The following is a 21,352-nucleotide window of genomic DNA, read 5'->3' as shown; positions in this document are numbered from 1 at the left end:
AAAAAAACTCCTTTTCTTTTTGCCGTTCCGACCCCCGTCCCCGTTCCCTAACTTTTGTCGTCTTGTCCCTATCCCCATCCCCATCCCCATCCCCGTTCCCGACCCCGACCTCGACCTCGACCCGCCGTTCCATGTTACTATGATGGACACACCTATGCGCTCATCAGAGGAGTTCACACAAGATATGGCCATGCTCATGGCATATAGAATTCCCACATTCCAAGAGAAGACACTACCATCTTGGGTGGACAGACACTTACCACTTGACCTCGACACGTTAATTCACTTGCTTACGCAAGAGCATCTACATGGACTTAGAGAGAGGATCTTGGATCTCTTCTTGGACAGGTTCATTGCTTGGATCTACAGACTCGAGTGGGGACTTCAATGCTTTGGACTCTCTTGGGAGAGTTTACCCGCAAGATGTGGGAGGTCAGGCATCATTACACACCTACATCCGGAGTCACCCGGAGCTTTGGCTTGGATGGTAGTGCAGTTGCTCTTCTACACTCCTGATCATTTGGATTGCTAGCTTCAGAGTTGCTTACACTCACCCTCGGTAACCTTACAACAGACTTATCCCCCTACCTGGGCAATAGGCCACTCCCAGCTCATTCACATGGAGAGCCAGACCGAGTTGCGGTTTCGTGGCAGCGTTGGCATGGATTCTGTTTTGGTTGACGCCAGAGGACTGGAGGCAGGAGATACAAGCAAGACGGCGCAGACAGATTGGTCTGGCCTTTCCTCTTCTCAGAGGATCTTCACAACGCATACTCCTCAGTTTGGCTTCCCTACTTCTACAAGATGATTACGGTGCAGACAGTTTGGTCTGACCACACCTCTTCTCACAGGCCCTTCACAACGCAGACTGTTGAGTCTGGCTTTCCCTTCATCTTGGATTACCCTACCTACTGACAGGACACCATGCGGTGGTAGTCCGGGCGGTCTCTTGGTGACTACTACAGCTTACGGTAGCTTCTACAGTGCAGATTGCTTAGTCTGGCTTTCCTTGTTTCGGAGGGAGTTTACGGCGCAGATTGCTACATCTGGCCTTCCTGGAGTTTACACGGCTTAGCCACCTAGCCACACTGGGTTACAGGTTCATGCATTGACAGGCTTCCGATCATGCTCATGACGGTTCCTGGGATTCCCCATTTTCTCCATACCAGTTTGACTACAGACACCACAGATCCTATTGGGCAGGACACTTACACGTCTATTGGCACTTCTTTTACGACAAGGAGTTGTTTTCACACTCAGTTCGGGACCTTCACACAGTATCTTCACCCTGTATCGGCCAAGTACAACAGCTTGCTACACTACTCGTGACGGCACTTTACCATGGAGATCTCTCGGAGATTGGGACACCCCAGACTGCTGCTGCAGACATCGCAGAAGACATCTTCATCATTTGCCTCACATCTTCGGCTTCATGCAGTTTGTTCAACATCAGGTGCTAAGAGGGGATGTTAGCCTTACACCACTCTGCTGCTTCACAAGTCTAGGGCACAACTAGTGTGCCTCCGGGCTGGCCACCCTTTGCATATGCATTCAGACTGCACTGTCCGGCCGCCCACTTCTTGGGCCGGGCACCCTCATTTCATTTATTTCTTGTTGGATCGTGGGGGATTTTTCCAAGCATTGCTCTACCTCCCCTTGGGCACCTATTCATGGGGCCAGGGGAGTACCCACTTCCATCATCGATTATTGTGTATTGGGTCTCATGCTCATGGTAGTCATGGGGGGTTGATCGCCCCTCTTCACCATATCTTGCATTTGTGGTCTCTCTCTCTCTCTCTCTCTCTCTCTCTCTCTCTCTCTCTCTCTCTCTCTCTCTCTCTCTCTCACACACACACTTCTGCACACGCGCACTCTCCATAGTAACATGGAACGGCGGGTCGCGTCGGGAACAGTGACAGGGACGGGACGGCAAAAGTTAGGGAACGGGGACGGGGTCGGAACGGCACCCAAAAAAAAAAAAAAAAAAAGTTTTTTTGGCATTTTTTGACCTAGACATATGCCACACACATAGAGCATCACTTTGACCACAAATTTACACTAAATAGACCAAAGAACATGAGTCATATAGATGCATATGTGCTAATAAAACATCAAGGAATGAGGACCCAAAGGGTGGCTTTTATAGCCATAGAGGTGCTTCAAAGCTCAAAAATATGGCTGTTTGAGAGGAATTGGCCGTTAGAAACGATCAGTTTTCAAATTTTTACAAAGTTGATTGTTTGACTGCCGTCCCCGAGACGTTCTGGCCGCGTTCCCACCTGGCAAGCAGTTTGTTGTCCATCCCAACCCGTCCCCGTCCCAGAACCGGGCGTCCCCTGTCTCTAGGCTCCATCCCCTCCGTCCCCTATTACTATGGCACTCTCACACGAACTGGGCGGGCGGCCATCCTAAACCTGGGCGTCCGGACAAAAGTGCAACCGAGACTATGGGCGGCCAACCCGGAGACACTAGCCGTACAAGGAAGTGCCCTAGACCTATGTGAAGCAGCAAAGTGGTGTAAATCTAACACCCCCTCTCAGCACCTAATGCTGAACAAACCGCATGAAGCCGAAGATGGGCGGCAAATGATGAAGATGGCTGCTGCAATGTTCACTGAAGGATACTCAATGTGTAGTAGCAGTCTAGGGTGTCCCAACCTTCGAGAGATCTCCATGGTTAAGTGTCGTCACGAGCAGTGTAACAAACTGTTGTACTCCGTCGATACAGGGTGAAGACACTGCGTGAAGGTCCCGAACTGAGTGTGAAAACAACTTCTTGTCGTGAAAGGAGTGCCAATAGGCCTACAAGTGTCCTGCCCAATAGGATCTGTGGTGTCTGTAGTCAAAACGTCTGGAGAAAATGGAGAAGCCCAAGAACCACGATGAGAATGATCGGAAGTCTGCCAATGCATGAACTTGCAGCCCAATGTGACCAAGTGGCTAAGCTGTGAAAAACTCCAGGAAGGTCAGATGTAGCAATCTGTGTCGTAAACGTCCTCCGAAACAAGGAAAGCTAGACTAAGCAGTCTACACGAAGCTACCGTAAGTTGCAGCAGTCATCGAGCGACTGCATGGACCACCACCGGATGGTGTCCTATCAGTACGTAGGGTAATCCAAGATGAGGGGAAAGCCAGACTCAGCAGTCTGCACTATGAAGGGCCTCTGAGAAGAGGTGTGGTCAAACCAAACTGTCTGCACCGTGATCATCCTGTATGCAGTAGGGAAGCTAGACTCAATAGTTTGCGCTGTGAATAATCTCCAAGAAGAGGAAAGGCAAATATCAATCTATCTACGCCGTCTTTCCTGTATCTGTTGCCTCCAATCCTCCAGTGTCAACCAAAACCAAATCCGCACCAACAACGCGACCAAACCGCATCTCGGTGAGGCTCTCAATGTGAATGAGTTGGGAGTGACCTAGTGCCCACGTTGGGGGATAAGTTTGCTGGAATGTTACCGAGGGTGAGTGTAAGCAACTCTGAAGGTAGCAATCCAAATGATCAGGAGTGTAGAAGAGCAACTGCACTACCATCCAAGCCAAACTCCGGGTGACTCCGAATGTAGTCGTGTAATGATGCCTGATCTCCCGCATCTCGCAGGTAAACTCTCCAAGAGAGTCCAAAGCACTGAAGTACCACTCCAGTCTGTAGATCCAAGCAATGAACCTGTCCGAGAAGAGATCCAAGATTCTCTCCCTGAGTTTATGTAGATGCTCCTGTAAGCAAGTGATCTAACGTGTCGAGGTCAAGTGGTAAGTGTCTGTCCACCAAAGATGGTGGTGTCTTCTATGGGAATGTCGGAATCCCATATGCCATGAGCATGGCCATATCTCGTGTGAACTCCTCTGATGAGTCCATAGGTGTGTCCAAAGCAAACCACAAGCAGGGTAGTTTTCGTTCGACGTACGGGACGTCTAGTACCGTTCGGTCGGACCCGTTCCGTTCAATACGTTTAGTACGTTCCGTTCGGTCGAAATATGTAGCCTTTTATGACCGTTGGCCGCAGTTTTGAACGGTGACAGTGAACGTTAGTGGGCATTTAGGGAGCAGTTTTGGAGCATGTTTGCAACCATGTGGCATGTACCAATGCCCATTGCCATGCTCTCCCTCTCACATGCATAATGCCCCATGCTCTCCCTCTCCCATGCTCTTCCTCTTCCTATAATCTATTTAAGCAACTCCTCCACCTTGTTCTCAACACAACTTACAAGCTACAAGCTCTAGCCTCTCAATGCTCTCATCATCCATGTGCTCCCATTGAAGCTCTCAAGTGACAAGGCTCAAGCTCTCCATCTTCTCTCCCTTGGGTCTCTCCCCCTCAAGCTCCCATTGAAGCTCTCGAGTCTCAAGTGACAAGCTCTCCATCTTCTCTCCCTTGGGTCTCTCCCTCTCAAGCTCTCATAATTGTAATTTGTACAAATGTCAAGTTTCTTTAAGGCCTAAGCCTTAGGCTTAAGTATTATTTGTTTTTTTTATTTTGAACGTACATAACGTCATCGTACATAATAAATTTTTTTAGTTCGTTTAGTACCGCATATCATCGTACGTGTACAAAACGTACAGGACCGTACGAGACCACCCTGACCACAAGTCACCACCCCCTTTGGAATGCGCAACCCAAAGTTACACGGAACGAGAACAGGGAACGGGAACGAGGGGCTTCAGGACGTTTCCGGAACAGCGGGCCCTCTAGGTGGCGGAACGGGAACGGAGGCCGGAACGGTGGCCTTGAGGGAAAGGGAGAGGGAGAGGGAGAGAGAGCCTTGAGGGAGAGGGTGAGGTAGAGAGCTTGAGAGAGAGGGTTTAAAGCCCTTCTTTATATAGGAGAGGATGGAAATAACACTGAAACACCCTCAAAACGCAGATTTGCCAAAAACGCAAATTGCTAGCTGAAACGCAGGTGGTAGCGAGGGCTTTCCCGCGACGAAGGTGCCTGAAAAGGTTGGCGCTGGCTGCTAGATGTGGTGATTGTCATGTGCACATCTAACCCTATGTGTACGTGGACAAGCAACTTCATGGCATGGGCTCAGTTCAGTTCAGTTAGCCTAGCTTAGGAAGTGATCTGGCACTTTTGTGAGTCTGTTCGCAGACCGTGTATGTCCACACTTAGATTAGATGCATATCCTTTGGTTGCACACAACATGATCATCACATTACAGTCAGAACCCATCAGTAGCATTTTTACAGTGCATAGAACTATTTTCCCTATTTTAGCCAATTTTCACTTATTATTTTTAAGTGACTTTTGTTGGTAACTAGGTAGGGCGTAGCCAAGTATATAAGCAAACCTAGCGCTAGCACTTTCTGGCACAACAGGCAACAGGAACTTCGCGTTCAACAGGCACCTTCTCAGCAGGACCCCCACAAGAGACCTTAGCGTTTTCTGCATCAGCAACAAGGCCTAGCGTTTTTGCATGACAAACCAACCCTGACATTTTGCATAGCAAATCAGCCTCGGCAGTTGCTGAACAACAGATCAGCCCTAGCGTTAGCAGTTCTCCATAGTAGGACAGTTTTCAGCCCTAGCGTTTTTGCATCAGCATAACCATTCAACGTTTTGCAGATCTACTGCAAACGGGACCCGAATCTAGACCATCATTTTCAGTTTTCAGCATCAAGACTCCGCAATAGAACCCCCAGACCTCGCAGATCTCACCTTCCCGCAGTAGATCCTCGCCGCACGGTCAGATCCAGCGTAGTTTGCAGATTCAGCTCGGGAAACGCAGATTTCAGCATCTACAGTTTCACGCGTCGTCGTCGCATCGTCGCCATCGACATCGTCACCGACATAGAATCAAAATTCAGCTGATAAAGCATTTGCAAATTTCTGCCCGTCTCGTCGTCATCCTCATCGTCGTCGACATCGTCGGCAAGTCCAAGCATTGTAGAGTTTTGTGCAATCAATAGTAGACCACTCCCGCCATAGAGAGTGGGGCCCTTTGGAGGAGGGTTTTGACAACATTCTGGTGTAGTATTCTTCTCTCTCTATCTCTCAATCTCATGCACCTTCATTCACACTGTTCTGCACTATGTTTGTGTCCATTGCACTCACTCACTAAAGGAACGGAAGGCTCTCCCTCCATAAGTAAAAGGAACCCTTGAGCACAATTCGGAGCACTCATCTTGAGCAAAGTTCAACATTCATTTCCGTTGCACCTTACATTGGTATCAGAGCTTTGGCAGTGTTCTGTATCACTCAAGGAAAGAACCAAAGAACCACAATAATTTTTTTTGCTTGTTGCGGTCGCACGTAACCCAAGTCCACTTGGGCGTGTTGATTCCTAATCGTGTTTATGAAGAGTGACAGGAAACCCAAGAAAGAAGAGCTTATCTAGCCTTCCCTTTGTTCTCTTTTCACTCATTGAGAGTAGACCGTGCACTTAGCGGCCGGCCAATCGACGTGAGGTGGGAAGAAGCAACCTTGGTGTGAGCGCAAGGCCGCCGAGGTGTGCGCCCGCGGGAAAGAGAAGAGCTCGGGTGAAGAGAAGATCCTTCTCTAGCACAAATTACAAGCTAAAGATCAACCTCAAGAACCTCACGACCCTCAAGAACCTCAAGAACCCAAGAACCAAGATTCACAGGAACCCAAGTTCCTCATGAACTTAAGAGCCCATGACTTCAGTGTACGGTCATTACCCGAAGCGGAATGGATACTTCGCATGGAGGTGATGAGCATGGCACTGGCGAAGAAGAATTTTCCCCAACAGGAGATTTTTCTGACCCTCCCCCTTCCCCATCTACGCCACGGATTGCACCAACTCCTATGGAGAACTTGGTCAAGTCGATCATGGACATGATGGCACAACAAGAAGCGAATCGTGTGGCCGTGAACACCAAAACAGACAGGAAACCTTGGACCATGAAGCGCGCTTGGCGGCCGAAGAACGAAAAGAAAGAAAAGCACAAAGAAAGGAGACGGCCGAAGAAAGACGAGCGGCCTTGGAGGCCGAGCGTGAGGTACAGAGAGAACTACGCATGCAAGAGTTGGTCCGACAGGTTCTCACCTCGAAGTCCGAGCAAGCAAAAGATGTTGGTAGTTCATCAAGTGGCGCAAGCCGAGATTCGGACTCCAACAACCCAGTCACCGAGAAGTTGACTTTCAGTAAGTATGATGGTAAGATGGATGCTACTATTATTCATTCTTGGTTGTATCAATTTAATGCTTATTTTGCGACAACTAAGAAGACAAGAAATAGCAAGGTTTTGACGGCAGCTATGTACCTTGCCGGTGATGCCATTAATTGGTACCACGAATGGCAAGAGGCACAGTTGACCGCGCACCTAGAGGAAGCCGAGGATGGTGCGCCCCTTTCTTTCAATTGGGCCGACTTCCAAGACAAGCTCAAGGCGCGGTTTATGCCCCCACAGTACCTAGCACGATTGAAAGACGATTGGCACAGTCTTAAGCAAAATGGTATGCCAGTTATGTTTTTCTCTAATCGTGTTTTGCAGCTCGGCACCCAATTATGCAAATCGGATGATGAGCGCAAGGAGGCTTTCATTTTTGGGTTGGGCGACTATATCAGGTTTGATGTCGAAATCCTCAACCCAATCGATCTCAACAAGGCGGTAGCGATTGCTCTCGCACAGGAGATGAAGCACAACAAGGGAAAGCGTCACAGGCATTGAAGATTGTGGTGCAGATACTTTGACGCACCCCTGACGCTTTCTCCATTCAACAATGGAGATTAGGCATTGGTGTAGGTCCCACCACCTCACCTCGAGGGTGCGGCAACAGGTGAGATTTTCCGCCATCAGTATCGTCATCAAAGTTTCAACTCAGCAGACCTTGTGTACATGTGGTTTTTTGGGAGTGCTTTTTTTTGGCTCAAAAAGTCACTATATATAGTGTGCAAAGAGACCGTTGGGAATGTTCAAAAGCCGGTTGGCAAGAGTATGTATATGGGACTGCAATGAGAGGGCTATGTGTACATTCCATGTCTGAAGAAAAGAGTGCCTACGCCTCTCTGTTGCCCCGAGGAGCCCGCTGAGGTATCCCACTAGCTACAAAGAGTATGCAACACCTCAATCCAAATAGCTATCAATGTGTTTGATGTAGGGGAAGACTACGAGCCCAATATGTGAGCACAACAATCCTTCCACATGGTCCTAAAAGTGAAGCTACAGATCATAGTAAAATTTGCATCCCTCTAAGAGAGGTCCAGCTAGTAGCGCCAACTAATGGCCAATATCTAGAATCACTTATAGAGTGCCCAGTCTATGTTCCAATGATGTAAGCATGAAGGTCGGATCTAACAGAAAGCCCTAAAAAAAGTGTGACTCCGGAAATCGCAAAAGCCATGCAACTATCCCTCATGCCCACTCTGATCAACAAACAACAAACCGCACATTGGGAGCAATAGTGGTGTTCTTGATTGGTGATGCTGGGGATGAGCCTTCCGAGTTCCAAACTCTCGGAACTTGCTATCTAGATTGCAGAATTCTATTCAGTCACCAAATTCAATCCTCGGTTGTTTTCGGTTGGTCCATTGAGGGTGACATTGCTCAATATCATGGAATCCAGTGGTTTATCCATTGGGATGAAGCTTCAGCAAACACACACAATTTCATTCACTATTAGTGGCTACACTACACTAGTGGCATGTTATTCGGTGCGCAAAGTGGTTGGAGAGAGACTATAAGCAACTTCTCGACTTCCTCAGAGTTGCCTTACACCACCTTTTCCTTGGATTGTGATGGTCTCCATATTGGGGAGACGATGCATCATGCTACACGAATCCGCTTAGTTTCAACACATCTTACTGTTATTTGTGCAAGTGGAGGCAAGCCTTGGCGAGGGTCTTGCAATTACAAAGTTTCATCCACATTTGTCAGAGATTGATCGTAGACTTGGATGTATTGGCTGAGGGTGGTGCACTATGCAATGGTGTATACACCCCCACTCTTAGATTAATTCTCCACCCACTCTCTTGAAGAATCCTCCTCGATTCATCTCTCCCTTCTATCATGGAGGTGACATACAGCAGAGTATTTTTCATTGGTTTACCAAGACACGGTTTTGTGTGGTAGAGCAAGTTATATGGCAGCTTTCATGTATTTTTACAGAGATGCTGTTCCTCTTGTTGTGCCTATGATGCGAACAAGTCTAAGTAGTAATGTAGGGGGATGATTGGAGAGCACAGTCCCTGATAGAATGAAGACCACCCCCTCCCCCCAACCAAAAAAATCCTCGCAGCACAATCACCAATCTCACGTAAAGGCACCCCTCCCTGGCATCAAAAACCCGGGGAAAAATATAAAGAATTGCACAAGCGTGTAAATGAAGGCATGTGTTATGCATCCACTACCTAGATTGCAAAAAGAAATCTGTTCCGTGCATCATGCTAAACTGGTGAAATGATTGTAAGATGTGGAGAGGTAACAGGTTGATGGGCTTTACATGATTCTATAGAGACTTCAACAATATCTAGAGTCACATGTATAAAGCTCTCTCCATCTCACAGGCATTTCACTAGTTGAGCATGATGCAATGGGATAGGTTTCTTTTAAGGACCTCAGCACTGGATGCCTAGCATATGCCTTCATTTACACTCCGTCATGATTCTCTATAGTGCACACCTCTTGGAGCTGCACCTGTGAACACATCCGCTCTAAGCCTCCTAATGTTGTATCATGCATGCCCTCGTGTCAGTCTCATTGCTGCTATTGCTGCTGCCTCTTTCATGGAGAACCTTTGACCTGCACTCCCAAATACTTGGCGTGCGACTCCACATACATGAGAGCCGGTAATGATGCCCTCATCCAATGCATTGAGTGTTAAGTTAAAGATCGTCACCTTTGTCTTGCCAAGATTTACCGACAGGTCTATCATGTGCAAAGATTCGTAATGCATTAAAGATCGTCACCTTTGTCTTGCCAAGATTTACCGACAGGTCTATCATGTGCAAAGGTTTGTAATGCATCGAGCTGCTTCTGCAGCCCCTGTGGTGAGTCAACTACGAATGTCATCCGCATACAATAATAGGGGTATCCAAGTATCTCATAATTGTGCTCTTCTATCTCCCTCTGTCACGTGACACATCCAACCCTATGTGTCCGTGGACAAGCTATAGCATGACCAGGGTTCAGGTCCGTCAAGTCAGTCTAGAATAGGAAGTGATCTCGCACTTTTGTGAGTCTATTCACAGACCGTGCATGATCAATCACTTAGATTAGATGCATATCCTCTGGTTGCACACAGCATGATCATCAGCATTACCATCAGAATCCATCAGGAGTATTTTCCAATGCACAGAACCTATTTTCCCTAGTTTTGACATTTTTCACTTACTTACTAAGTGACTTTTGTTGGAAACTAGGTAGGGCAATTCTGCTAAGATAATATATAAGCAAACCAGAGTTAGCACACTTTTTGGCAGAAGAGGCAGCATGGACCTGACATGCAGGGACCTGACATCCAACAGTGCACCTTCTCAGCAAGACCCCCCCCCCGGGCAGGAGACTTAGCGTTTTCAGCCAAGGACAGCCAGCGTTTTTCTCCATTGCAAATCAGTCCTAGCGTTTTGCATTGCAGACCAACCCGGCGACAGCAAGACACAGCAGAAGACTCCTAGCGTTAGCAGATTTCCACCACAAGTCGGATTTTCAGCCCTAGCGTTTTTGCAGATCAACCTCAGCGGTTTTGGAGATCTTCGCAACGGAATCAGCCCTAGGACTAACGTTTTCAGTTTCTAGCAGTCAGTACCCGCAGTAGAACCCCCGAACCTCGCAGATCTCACCTTCCTGCCAACAGATCCTCGCCGCACGGTCAAATCACGCGAAGTTTGCAGATTCAGCCCGGAAAACGCAGATTTCAGCATCTGCGTTTTCAGCGCGTCGTCGTCGCATCGTCGCCATCGACATCGTCACCGACATAGAGTCAGAATTTAGTAGATAAAGATCTGCAGATTTCAGCCCTTAGCATTTTCAGATCTCAGTCCGTCTCATTGTCGTCCTCATCGTCGTCGACATCGTCAACAAGTCCAAAGCATTGTAGAGATTTCTGCAATCAATAGTAGACCGCTCTCGCCATAGAGAGTGGAGCTTTCGGAGGAGGGTTTGACAACATTCTGATGTCGTATTCTTCTCTCTCTATCTCTCAGTCTCAGCACCTTCATTCACAGTGTTCACTTTGTTTGTGTCCATTGCGCTCTCTCACTAAAGGAACGGAAGGCTCTCCCTTCCGTAAGTAAAAGGAACCTTGAGCACAGTTCAAGGCACTCACCTTGAGCAAAGTTCAACATTCATTCCGTTGCACCTAACATTGATATCAGAGCTTTGGCAGTGTTCTGTATCACTCAAGGGAAGAACCACACGAACCACAAAATTTTTTAATTTTTTTTGCTTGTTGAGGTCGCATGTAACAAACTGCTGACGTGTCAAAGCCTAAAGAATGGAGTCAACGTACAAATGTGGCCAAGGGGCCTAAACCCTAATTTCTGCCAGAAACCCTAACTGCTGAAACCCTAATGCTGGAAAGCCTATCCCTAAAACCTGAAAACCCTAATTCTGAAAACCCTAAACCTAAAACCTGCAAACCCTAATTCTGGAAACCCTAACCCTAAAATTGCAAAAACCCTAACCCTAACCCTAAGGCAACAGACAGATTCCGAAAATTGCGTTGACATGATGACGTGGCAGGCTGTATGGATTTCCGCATTTTGCGCTGGCTGATGACGTGGCAGGCTGTACGGATTTCCGTAAATTGCGTTGGCAGCTTTTGGGCTTTGCTTTTGAACCAGAAGCTTTTGAGTTTTAAAGGCTTTTTACTATAACTGCTTTTCAGGCCAAGGGCCTTTAAATATGAGGCTAGGGCTCATTCTCTGGCATGCTTCAGTACGAAGGTGCAGAGTCTCGAGTACCAGCTTGTACTGTGTTGATGCAATATAAAGAAATACCGAAAGGGGCGCCAAGGTTTGGGGCCAATACTCTCTAGGGTGGAATTTCGCCACTCCGTGTCGCGTGTCGTCTCTCTCCATTTCAGTTCAATTGTTATTTGAAATGCTTAAAGTTGTTCAGTCTGTTCTTTTCTATTGGCACGTGGTGCCCGTCTTGTGACATCACACGAACCCAAGTTCGCTTGGGCATGTCGATTCCTAATCGTGTTTTTGAAGAGTGACAGGAAACCCAAGAAAGAAGGGCTTGTCCAGCCTCCCCTTGTGCCTCTTTTCACTCATTGAGAGCGGACCGTGCACTTAGTGGCCGGCCAATCGACGTGAGGTGGGAAAAAGCAACCTTGGTGTGAGTGCAAGGCCGCCGAGGGGTGCGCCCGCGGAAAAGAGCAGAACTCGAGTGAAGAGAAGATCCTTCTCTAGCACAGATTGCAAGCGAAAGAAGAACCTCAAGAACCCCAAGAACCCAAGTTCCTCGTGAACTTAAGAACCCAAGACCACAAGAACCCACGACTTCAGTGGATGGTCATCACTCGAAGCGGAATGGATACTTCACTTGGAGGTGATGAGCATGAGAGAGGCGAAGAAGATTTTTTGCCACCAGGAGGTTTTTCTGACCCTCCCCCTTCCCCATCTACGACAAGGATTGCACTAACTGCTATGGAGGAGTTGGAGCAAATGTTTATGGACAGGAAGTTAAAACGCGAAGCAAGAAAAGCAGAAAGAATGGCAGAATTCGATCGTGAATGCAAAGAAAGAAAAGCAGAAATGGATCGCAGACACGCAGAAAGAAAAGCTGAAAGAGAAGTAGAAAGAAAGGCACCCATAGAGCGTGAGCATGAGCAAGCGAGCTCATGCAAGAGATGTTGCGACTCTTTTCTCAAGTGCAGGCACAAATGCAAGAGATTTGGGAAAAGGAGACTCTCTCAGTCTCTACTTCTCCAAAGCAAGACACACATGATTTGCATGATTATGAGAAGCATGATGAACTGAATGATAATGATGAGCATGATGATTTGAATGCCAATGATTTGCATGATGATTTGGATGACAATGACAAGCATGATGATTTGCATGATCAAGATGTGATTTCTCACAAGCATGATGATTTGCATGAAGATGACGTGATTGTTCACAAGGATGATGAGTTAGTTACTGCTTTTTCTAGCGACGCTAACCTCGTTGCAGATTCGATCAATCACGAAGGATCGATCTTAGCTCTCGAGCCTAGGTCCAAAGCACCCCTTCAGGAAGAACCGATCGTGGCTCTCGAGCCTCGGTCCAAAGAACCCTCACAGGAAGTGTTATGTGCTCGCATGATTAGTATGCACGCATTGTACGAGTGTTCCATTCGTGATCGTTTCCTGTATTTTCGTCAGCGTCTTTATGTGATCCCTTTTCCTAGGCATGACATATTGTACGTTGAGCACCTTTCACTCATGAATGAGCACGAATGTATGCAGATTATTCATGAAAAGCTGAAAAGTATGCATTCAAGGAAGTCACATTCCATGTCTCTTCCTTGGCACGACACAGTCGTAGAAAGAGCACAAGAAAGTATAAGCACCAAGCATGGGCATTTCCGTTGTGAATTGCCACAGTTGATTGATTTAAATCAGAAGAGAAAGATTCGATCTCATTGTTTGCGTGTGTGTGGTGAACTGTTTGGCACTCCGTCTATTTGTTCATCTACATTGCATGCACAGTCTTTGAGGAAGACAAGATTTTTTCCAGTCACTTTACATGGAATGGGTAGTTCATGTTTTTGTGTTGGTAGTGGTTTCAGGAATTTTCAGCCTCGGAGATTCTTGAAGAAGATGGACCTACGTCCATAGGCGAAGTTGAAGCAAGGAAGGAGACTCAGAAGACTTTGTCGCTTTCGGCGCGGCCCAAAGAAGCAAGCGTTGCAGACCTTTATGAAGTTCAAGTATCGCATGACCCACGCATTAGAGTGGGCCGGCAAAGAGTCCTTTCGAGGATTCCGGATGTTGTTGGCGATCTCCCTCAATGCCATACAGTTCGGTACCAGTACCTCACTTTGAAAAAGAGGGGATGTCACGTGACACATCCAACCCTATGTGTCCGTGGACAAGCTACAGCATGACCAAGGTTCAGGTCCGTCAAGTCAGTCTAGAATAGGAGTGATCTGGCACTTTTGTGAGTCTGTTCACAGACCGTGCATGATCAGTCACTTAGATTAGATGCATATCCTCCGGTTGCACACAGCATGATCATCAGCATTACCATCAGAATCCATCAGGAGTATTTTCCAATCACCAGAACTTATTTTCCCTATTTTTGACATTTTTCACTTATTTATTAAGTGACTTTTGTTGGAAACTAGGTAGGCATATTTTGCTAAGATAATATATAAGCAAACCAGAGTTAGCACACTTTCTAGCGGAAGAGATAGCAGGGACCTGACATCCAACAGTGCATCTTCTCAGCAAGACCCCCCCCCCCCCCCCCGACAGGAGACTTAGCGTTTTCAGCCAAGGACAACCAGCGTTTTTCTCCATTGGAGATCAGTCCCAGCGTTTTGCATTGCAGACCAACCCGGAGACAGCAAGACACATCAGAAGACTCCTAGCATTGGCAAATTTACACAGCGACAGCAGATCAGCCCTAGCGTTAGCAGATTTCCACCGCAAGTCAGATTTTCAGCCCTAGCGTTTTTGCAGATCTTCACAACGGAATCAGCCCTAGGACCAGCATTTTCAGTTTCCAGCAGTCAGTACCCGCAGTAGAACCCCCCAACCTCGCAGATCTCACCTTCTCGCAGCAAATCCTCGCCACACGGTCAGATCACACGAAGTTTGCAGATTCAGCCCGGAAAACGCAGATTTCAGCATCTGCGTTTTCAGCGTGTCGTCGTCGCATCGTCGCCATCGATATCGTCACCGACATAGAGTTAGAATTCAGCAGATAAAGATTTGCAGATTTCAGCCCTTAGCATTTTCAGATCTCAGCCCGTCTCGTTGTCGTCCTCATCGTCGTCGACATCGTCAACAAGTCCAAAGCATTGTAGAGATTTCTGCAATCAATAGTAGACCGCTCTCGCCATAGAGAGTGGAGCTTTCGGAGGAGGGTTTGACAACATTCTGATGTCGTATTCTTCTCTCTCTATCTCTCATCTCAGCACCTTCATTCACAGTGTTCACCACTTTGTTTGTGTCCATTGCGCTCTCTCACTAAAGGAACGGAAGGCTCTCCCTTCCGTAAGTAAAAGCAACCTTGAGCACAGTTCAGAGCACTCATCTTGAGCAAAGTGCAACATTCATTCCGCTGCACCTTACACCCTCTTTGTCAATGTACTCTGACACCTCATCAACATACATACCAAAAAGAGTAGGTGAAAGTGGGCATCTCTATTTCACTACATTAATGGAGTGAACCACCTTTGATAAGCCCTCTGTTCTGTGTATCTGCCTCTCACTATCTCATACAATGTAGTAATCCCCCATGTAAGGTCAGTGGGCACCCCAATGTCGTCCACATATAAGAATAGGAGGTATGTCATCCGCATAAAACAATAGGAGGTATGTCCATCGTCTTCTGCATATAACAATAGGGGTATCCAGCTTCCAAGTACCTGATAAGTGCTCCTCTGTCTCCCTCTCTATCAAGGTACTCCGACACCTGAGACGTCATCAACATACATACCAAAAGAGTAGGTGAAAGTGAGCATCCTTGTTTCATCGCAATAGTGGAGTGAACCACCTTTGATAAGCCCTCTGTTGTGCGTATTCTGCCTGTCACTATCTCATACAATGCCATGATTCCCCACATAAGGTTAATGAGCACTCCCAAATCATATAGCCTACGCATCATCTCCCTCTAGGGACTATGTCAAACGACTTGCAAAAATCCACAAAGCAACAGTAGATCTGATTTCCATGCGCTCTATGCTCCTCAATAATGGCTCTGAGTGGCAGATATATAATCCATGTAGAGTACCCCCCTCCTGAGCTCAGATACCCTCTCTCTGCCCATCGGCTAAGCTGACGCTCAAGTACAGATGCATATAACTTGGCCAGCATATGGCCAACCATGATGGCGCGATAGTTGCTAGGTAGCATAGGATCTCCTGCCTTTAGTATAGGCACAATGGTATCAGTGCTCCAACTCACAGGAAAGCCTTCACAAATCTTTCTATTGAACATGTCTCTCAATAGAGGTACCAACATATCTCGAGCATGAGATGGGTGCTCCACAACTAGCCCATCACGGTTTTGTGCTCTCCCACCATGTAATTTGTCTATGGCATCATGTACCATGCCAAGAGTTAATAAAGGTAGATGTAAGAGAGCGAGATCTTGGTGGCGGTTGTATGGAGGGCTCATCTGGTGCCGTCTATAGACTTGTACCATACTCGCCCCATGTGTTTAGAGAGGTGACTGGTGTAGTTGCCAGTTGCTCAGAAAGAGCCTCCATGCCTCTGTGGAATCCTGACTTAGGAATAGCTCTGATAGATGCCCTGCTCAAGCTGCACTAGAAAGGGAGGCGTTGGAAGATAGTTTGCGAGGTCCATCTATGAGTAATCTCCCTAATAGCTACCTCTCACTGTAACCGTGCTCGAGTCATCATCGTACCAACTGTTCTGGGGTATAGTCCATGTATGAGGTGCACATGTCGCCCAGGAGTGGGGAAGGCTTTTGTTGCTGTTGTGTACATAGCATCACTGAGCATACAAGTCACTCTATAAGAGATACATAAGGGTCTACAGCTACTGATGCTTTGTACATCCCAGATGCATATATTCCCTGTGTCTCTCTAGAGAAATGATAATTGGGGTGGCCCTATCTCTGTATAGCCCTCCGCTGTGTAGTGTGCCGACAATCTAGTGAAAAAGATATGTAAGCATGGTCTGCTACAACTCCAATAGGCCTCAGCGATATTTCCAAATCTCTTGTCCGTGGAATGAGAGTGAGTGGAGCAAGTACATAGTCTACTGTACTAGTGCCATGGCAGTGTGGGTAGCATGTAAATCCTCCAGATAGTGGCCATCTAGAAATGCCATTAAGTATGGCCAACTCATGCATAGCTCTCATCTCCAGAAGATGTCTACTACACTGTGTGTATCTCTCTGCATTCTATGAGAATCTCAATGCCAAGATCTCTTGTGTCATGCTCTCGGAAGTCCTCTGATGATGTGTCAAAGAAAGCCACCCGGCTGTATGAAGTACTAGCATTGAGATCCCCAACCAAAATAACATCTCGTACTCCGTGACCTCCTCATCCATAACACATATGGTGATTGCCTTCTTGGGCATGCATATCCAAAGGTAGCAAGTGCAAAATAACAAATGGCAAAGAATAAGGGGTGAAGGTCCTCTGTCTGCACTCTGACCCACACGTAATGTGCATGCTCATCCCTCTATGATACCTGGATGATCCCTCTCTATATAACATAGCAACGACTCCTGATCCTCTGCTCCCTATATTCATACATGCTCCACTTTTGAAAGCTGACTGCCCATATACCCTGTAGCTATGGGTAAGGTCCCCTGCTGACACTGGTGGTTCTCTTGGTAAAAAAGAATAGATCGTCTAAATGTCTCCTCAAAGACTCCTGCATCTAATTGTGGTGCTCCATTGCAGTTCCAAACCATCAACTTTCCAGCATCCCTTGCCTCTAAAATGCGTCACATACACTCCCTCCTATGTGCCATCTGGGTGATCGTCAAGTCTTTCCAAAAATACCTTCTCCCCCTTCAACGCCCATCTATGTGAGAGGAAACCCTTTCTTTTCTCCAAGGATGCAAACTTTAGGATGAGGCTCATTCCTTCGTTAAATCCTTCCCCGCTCTTCATACATCTATGTGCAGGGTCTTCTCTAACTCCATCTTTTGGAATAACCTCTTTTGGGCTTCCCTTCTAAGTTCCCCGTCCTCTCCACTACCCGCATGTGTAGCAAGTGGTACGACCACTCGGGTGAATTCCTCTCGGGCGAATCAAGCTAGTTAGGCTCTTATTCTTACTTTGCTCAAAGAGCAAGGAAAGATTTCATTGAGTGTGTTGAGTTCTCAACTTGTGTGTGATGTTGCACCAAACAGCTAATGCATTGATGACCCTTGCACTCTTTAACCCTGGCTTGTACTGCCAACAGACATTACCATGCTCAACCTTGCAAGTTACCCGATCAGTCGTAACTGAACTTGACGTCTATAGCTACCTAGATGGCTGGCTTGGACAGTTTAAACAAGCTGCCTTCGCCAACCAGTTGCCCCCCATAAGTTACCTAAAGCGCTCAACTTGCCTTTACTTAGATTATCACAGCCTCAAAGAGCCCACCATCTCCAGCTCTGGGGAGAAGCTCCACCAAATGCAAGAGTACCATACTCCAAGCATTGTCCAAAGCTTAAATTTATATACATTCCGAGCACATACCTCAATCAAAAAAACGATGTCGAGCAAGCATTGCCACCTCCTAACGCTAGCGGCCATGTTTAAACTTGTTCCCACATAAAGGTGGTTGCATGATGGCAAGCTATTTGTAGTCATCATATATGCAACACTACAGACAGCATAATAGTAAGCTATGTGCCTTAACAAAATGGAAAATGGTGTAAAAGCCTAAAACATCAAAGCATATATTCTTACAGCACCTCCATTGAAGGTGCTCCTCTATCAGCCCCCGGGGCCTCTATATTGCACAACTAAAACTGAGCCATCCAATCTGATACAACCCATATCAACCTGGTGCAAGGGCAGATTCTAAACTGAAAGCTCACCGAGCAAACACTATGCTGCCCCTTCAATTGTGTTGAGTTCCTAAAGGCATATGAGGGAACCCTCAATCTATCATGGCTTGTTCTAGAGATTATCAGCAACAAAAGCCTTCATAATGGCACCCAATCACCAAATGACACATCCTCGTGAAATGGCACCTAATAAGGCACTCACATGCTCCTTAGCTTGGACGGAGCAACAAGTGGCTCAAAACCTCTTGGACTCCAGTTACAAGGAAGATTTCAGAACCTATGAATTTGTGAAAGAAAATTTCTAATAACGTCTTTCTATGGTGCCATCCTCTATAGAAATCTACTCTTGTAAAGTTTACTAGTTAAAAAGGGGACCCCAATCAAAAAAAAAATGGTCAAAAGATTAACCGTAAGCAGCCTACATATAGCATACGAAGGGACTTGGAATCTTTGGACAATGCAGAACCAGCTTGATACATGATGCAAAAAAGTCTAAAACATAAGATTGCATGACAAGATCACAGAACCTGTAAATCTTGATTCATGTACGCCGGTGGCAGCAGACCATGTAAGTGATTTCTGTCTCGTTCAATTTTTGTGAAGGACATCCCCTTATTGTACTTAGGATTCCGCAAAAGGTCGATTCCACTGAATGAGATTCAACCCGTATTAAAAGGAAATCAAAGTAGCAAAACGCAATAAAAACCAAAAAGATTGAGGGCATCAGTGTTTGGTTGGTGCCAAGAGGTAGCAAAACAGTACAAATTAATCTAATACTCAATTTTGAAAAATAGAATACACATTGCCAAGCATGCAAAAGAAATCTATAAATGCTTTAAAATCGATCCAAAGACCAAGAAGCCAATTCTTTATGCTCTTAGAATGCACAGCATGTTCCACAATTATGCCCTCCATGTTGTCCAAAGAACCTCAGCTAGTGTGCCTATAGACAACTAATGGCCAATTCTGTTTGTCTCTCTCAACATTCTTGCCTTGTAAACTGGCAATGGGATGATATCGCTCTACATTTCTATGCTGCTATCAAAATCATAAACAAAAGGGCTACTTGTATAGTTCCTAAAAGAAAGATCAATTCAAGGCTTCACTCGAGTCCCAGGCCATGGTCCCTAGCCAGCAGTTTGTCAAACTAGAGTGATAACTGTGATGGCAATTTTGATCATTAAGATTACTTATTGTATTTCTTGACGAGGAGAACATATGCTCGTACCAGACCTTTCTCTTAATTATTAGGTATCACCAAGGTCACACTTTCAAAATATTGCTCTATGTATTGATCATTGAGACCTTGGCATATAATGACATGATGATGTCTAACTCGCAAAGCTTAAAAGGCAGTGCAAGAAGAGTTGAGTTCTGCGTGTGGCAGATTGGTTATCTCAGTTCCCTCTTGGATAGCAGGTTTTGAGTTCAAGCACCAGCAAATAGATCTTTGAGGTCTCTTTGTGTAGTTCCTACCACGTTAATAACTTCTGCTCTCGTGTGTATGTGCGTGTGTGAGTGAAAAGTTTTTTTTTTCTTTTTGTGTGTGTGTGTGTGTGTGTGGTGCGAAAGATTGACAGGGAGGACCTGCGCGTTCTGCAAACTGGGAATCCAGCGCGCCCTTCTGGTCTGACTGTCCTGCACGCTCTGCGTGTTGAGTGCCCACAGTGCCCTGAGCTTTCTCTTCAGAGCAGTCTTCATTTCGAGCACCTTCAGCAGCCTGCACAGACTACTGTCCTCGTCCTAGGCTGGTGTCTTGCTGTGAAGTGCGTGTGTGTGTGTGTGTGTGTGTGTGTGGTCGTCTTCAGCGCAGTGGTTCTGCCCTGCGTAGCCAGCTTCAACTCACTGTGCAGGTCTGACAGGGGATGTGAACTTGCTTTCAGTTGGCAGGTGATGCTATCAGCATAGTTACAGGGGACGGAGGGGATGGACCCTAGGGACGGGGGACTCCCATTTCCGGGACGGGGACGGGTGGGGACGGCAGGGGACGGACGGAAAAATGGCTGCCAAGTGGGAACGCAGGCAAAACGTCCCGGGGACGGCAGGGAACGGCAGGGGACGGGAGGGGATGGGAGGGGACTTTTTTTAAAATTTGAAAACCTGATCATTTCTAGAGGCTAGTTTCTCTCTAATAGACATATGTTTGAACTTTGAAGCACCCCAATGGCTCTAAAAGCCACCCTTTGGGTCCTCATTTCTCGATGTTTTATTAGCACATTTGCGTCTATATGACTCATGTTCTTTGGTCTATTTAGTGTAAATTTGTGGTTAAAGTGATGCTCTATGTGTGTGCCAAAAAAACTCTAAATTTTTTTTTGCCGTCCCGACCCCCGTCCTCGTTTCCTGACTTTTGCCGTCCCGTCCCCGTCCTCGTCCCCGTTCCCGACCCCAACCCGCCGTCCCATGTAACTATGGCTATCAGGTTGATCAGAAGTTTGGTATTGTGTCAAGCTCGAAAGTGTAAAGGGCAGTGCTCGGTTGATGTACCGGAGCTGTGGTTTTGCATGTATTATTCTGCGAAATCTGTACAGAGCTTTGTTTCCTAGACAGTTGGTTTTGTTTGCCGAGGATTTCTAATTTATGTTCAACTCTCTGTGCATCTTTAAGAGTCAGAAAGCAATGGAACCCACGTCGGAGGCCGCTTCTGAGATCAAAGCTTGCCTATATGAGGATTTTGAGGAGGCTCGACAGGCATGGAATGATCAGGCGCCTGCTCTTGAGGTGCACATTCCGGTATAGGACCTCATGGACCCAGTTGCGC

At 46.7% G+C, this 21,352-nt stretch overlaps 1 protein-coding gene across 3 annotated transcripts in view; it reads right to left on the bottom strand.

The window, feature by feature from the left end:
• LOC147440517 (NADP-dependent malic enzyme 1-like) overlaps nt 1-21,352 on the bottom strand; it is a 96,695-nt gene that overhangs the window by 64,343 nt on the left and 11,000 nt on the right. For 2 of the 3 annotated variants that reach the window (XM_086530233.1, XM_086530232.1), the window contains exon 2: nt 19,119-19,239. The exons of the other annotated variant lie outside the window; for it this stretch is intronic. In XM_086530233.1, the coding sequence (XP_086386359.1) occupies nt 19,119-19,239 (121 nt within the window). The remainder of the gene's footprint in view (nt 1-19,118; nt 19,240-21,352) is intronic. 3 annotated transcript variants of the gene reach the window in all.

The sequence above is a fragment of the Adiantum capillus-veneris genome, chromosome 15, assembly GCF_014529385.1.
Source record: "Adiantum capillus-veneris isolate H3 chromosome 15, ASM1452938v2, whole genome shotgun sequence".
Lineage (NCBI taxonomy): Eukaryota > Viridiplantae > Streptophyta > Polypodiopsida > Polypodiales > Pteridaceae > Adiantum > Adiantum capillus-veneris.
The sequence above is the reverse complement of the archived record's forward strand: the minus strand, read 5'-3'. Positions and strand labels throughout refer to the sequence as shown.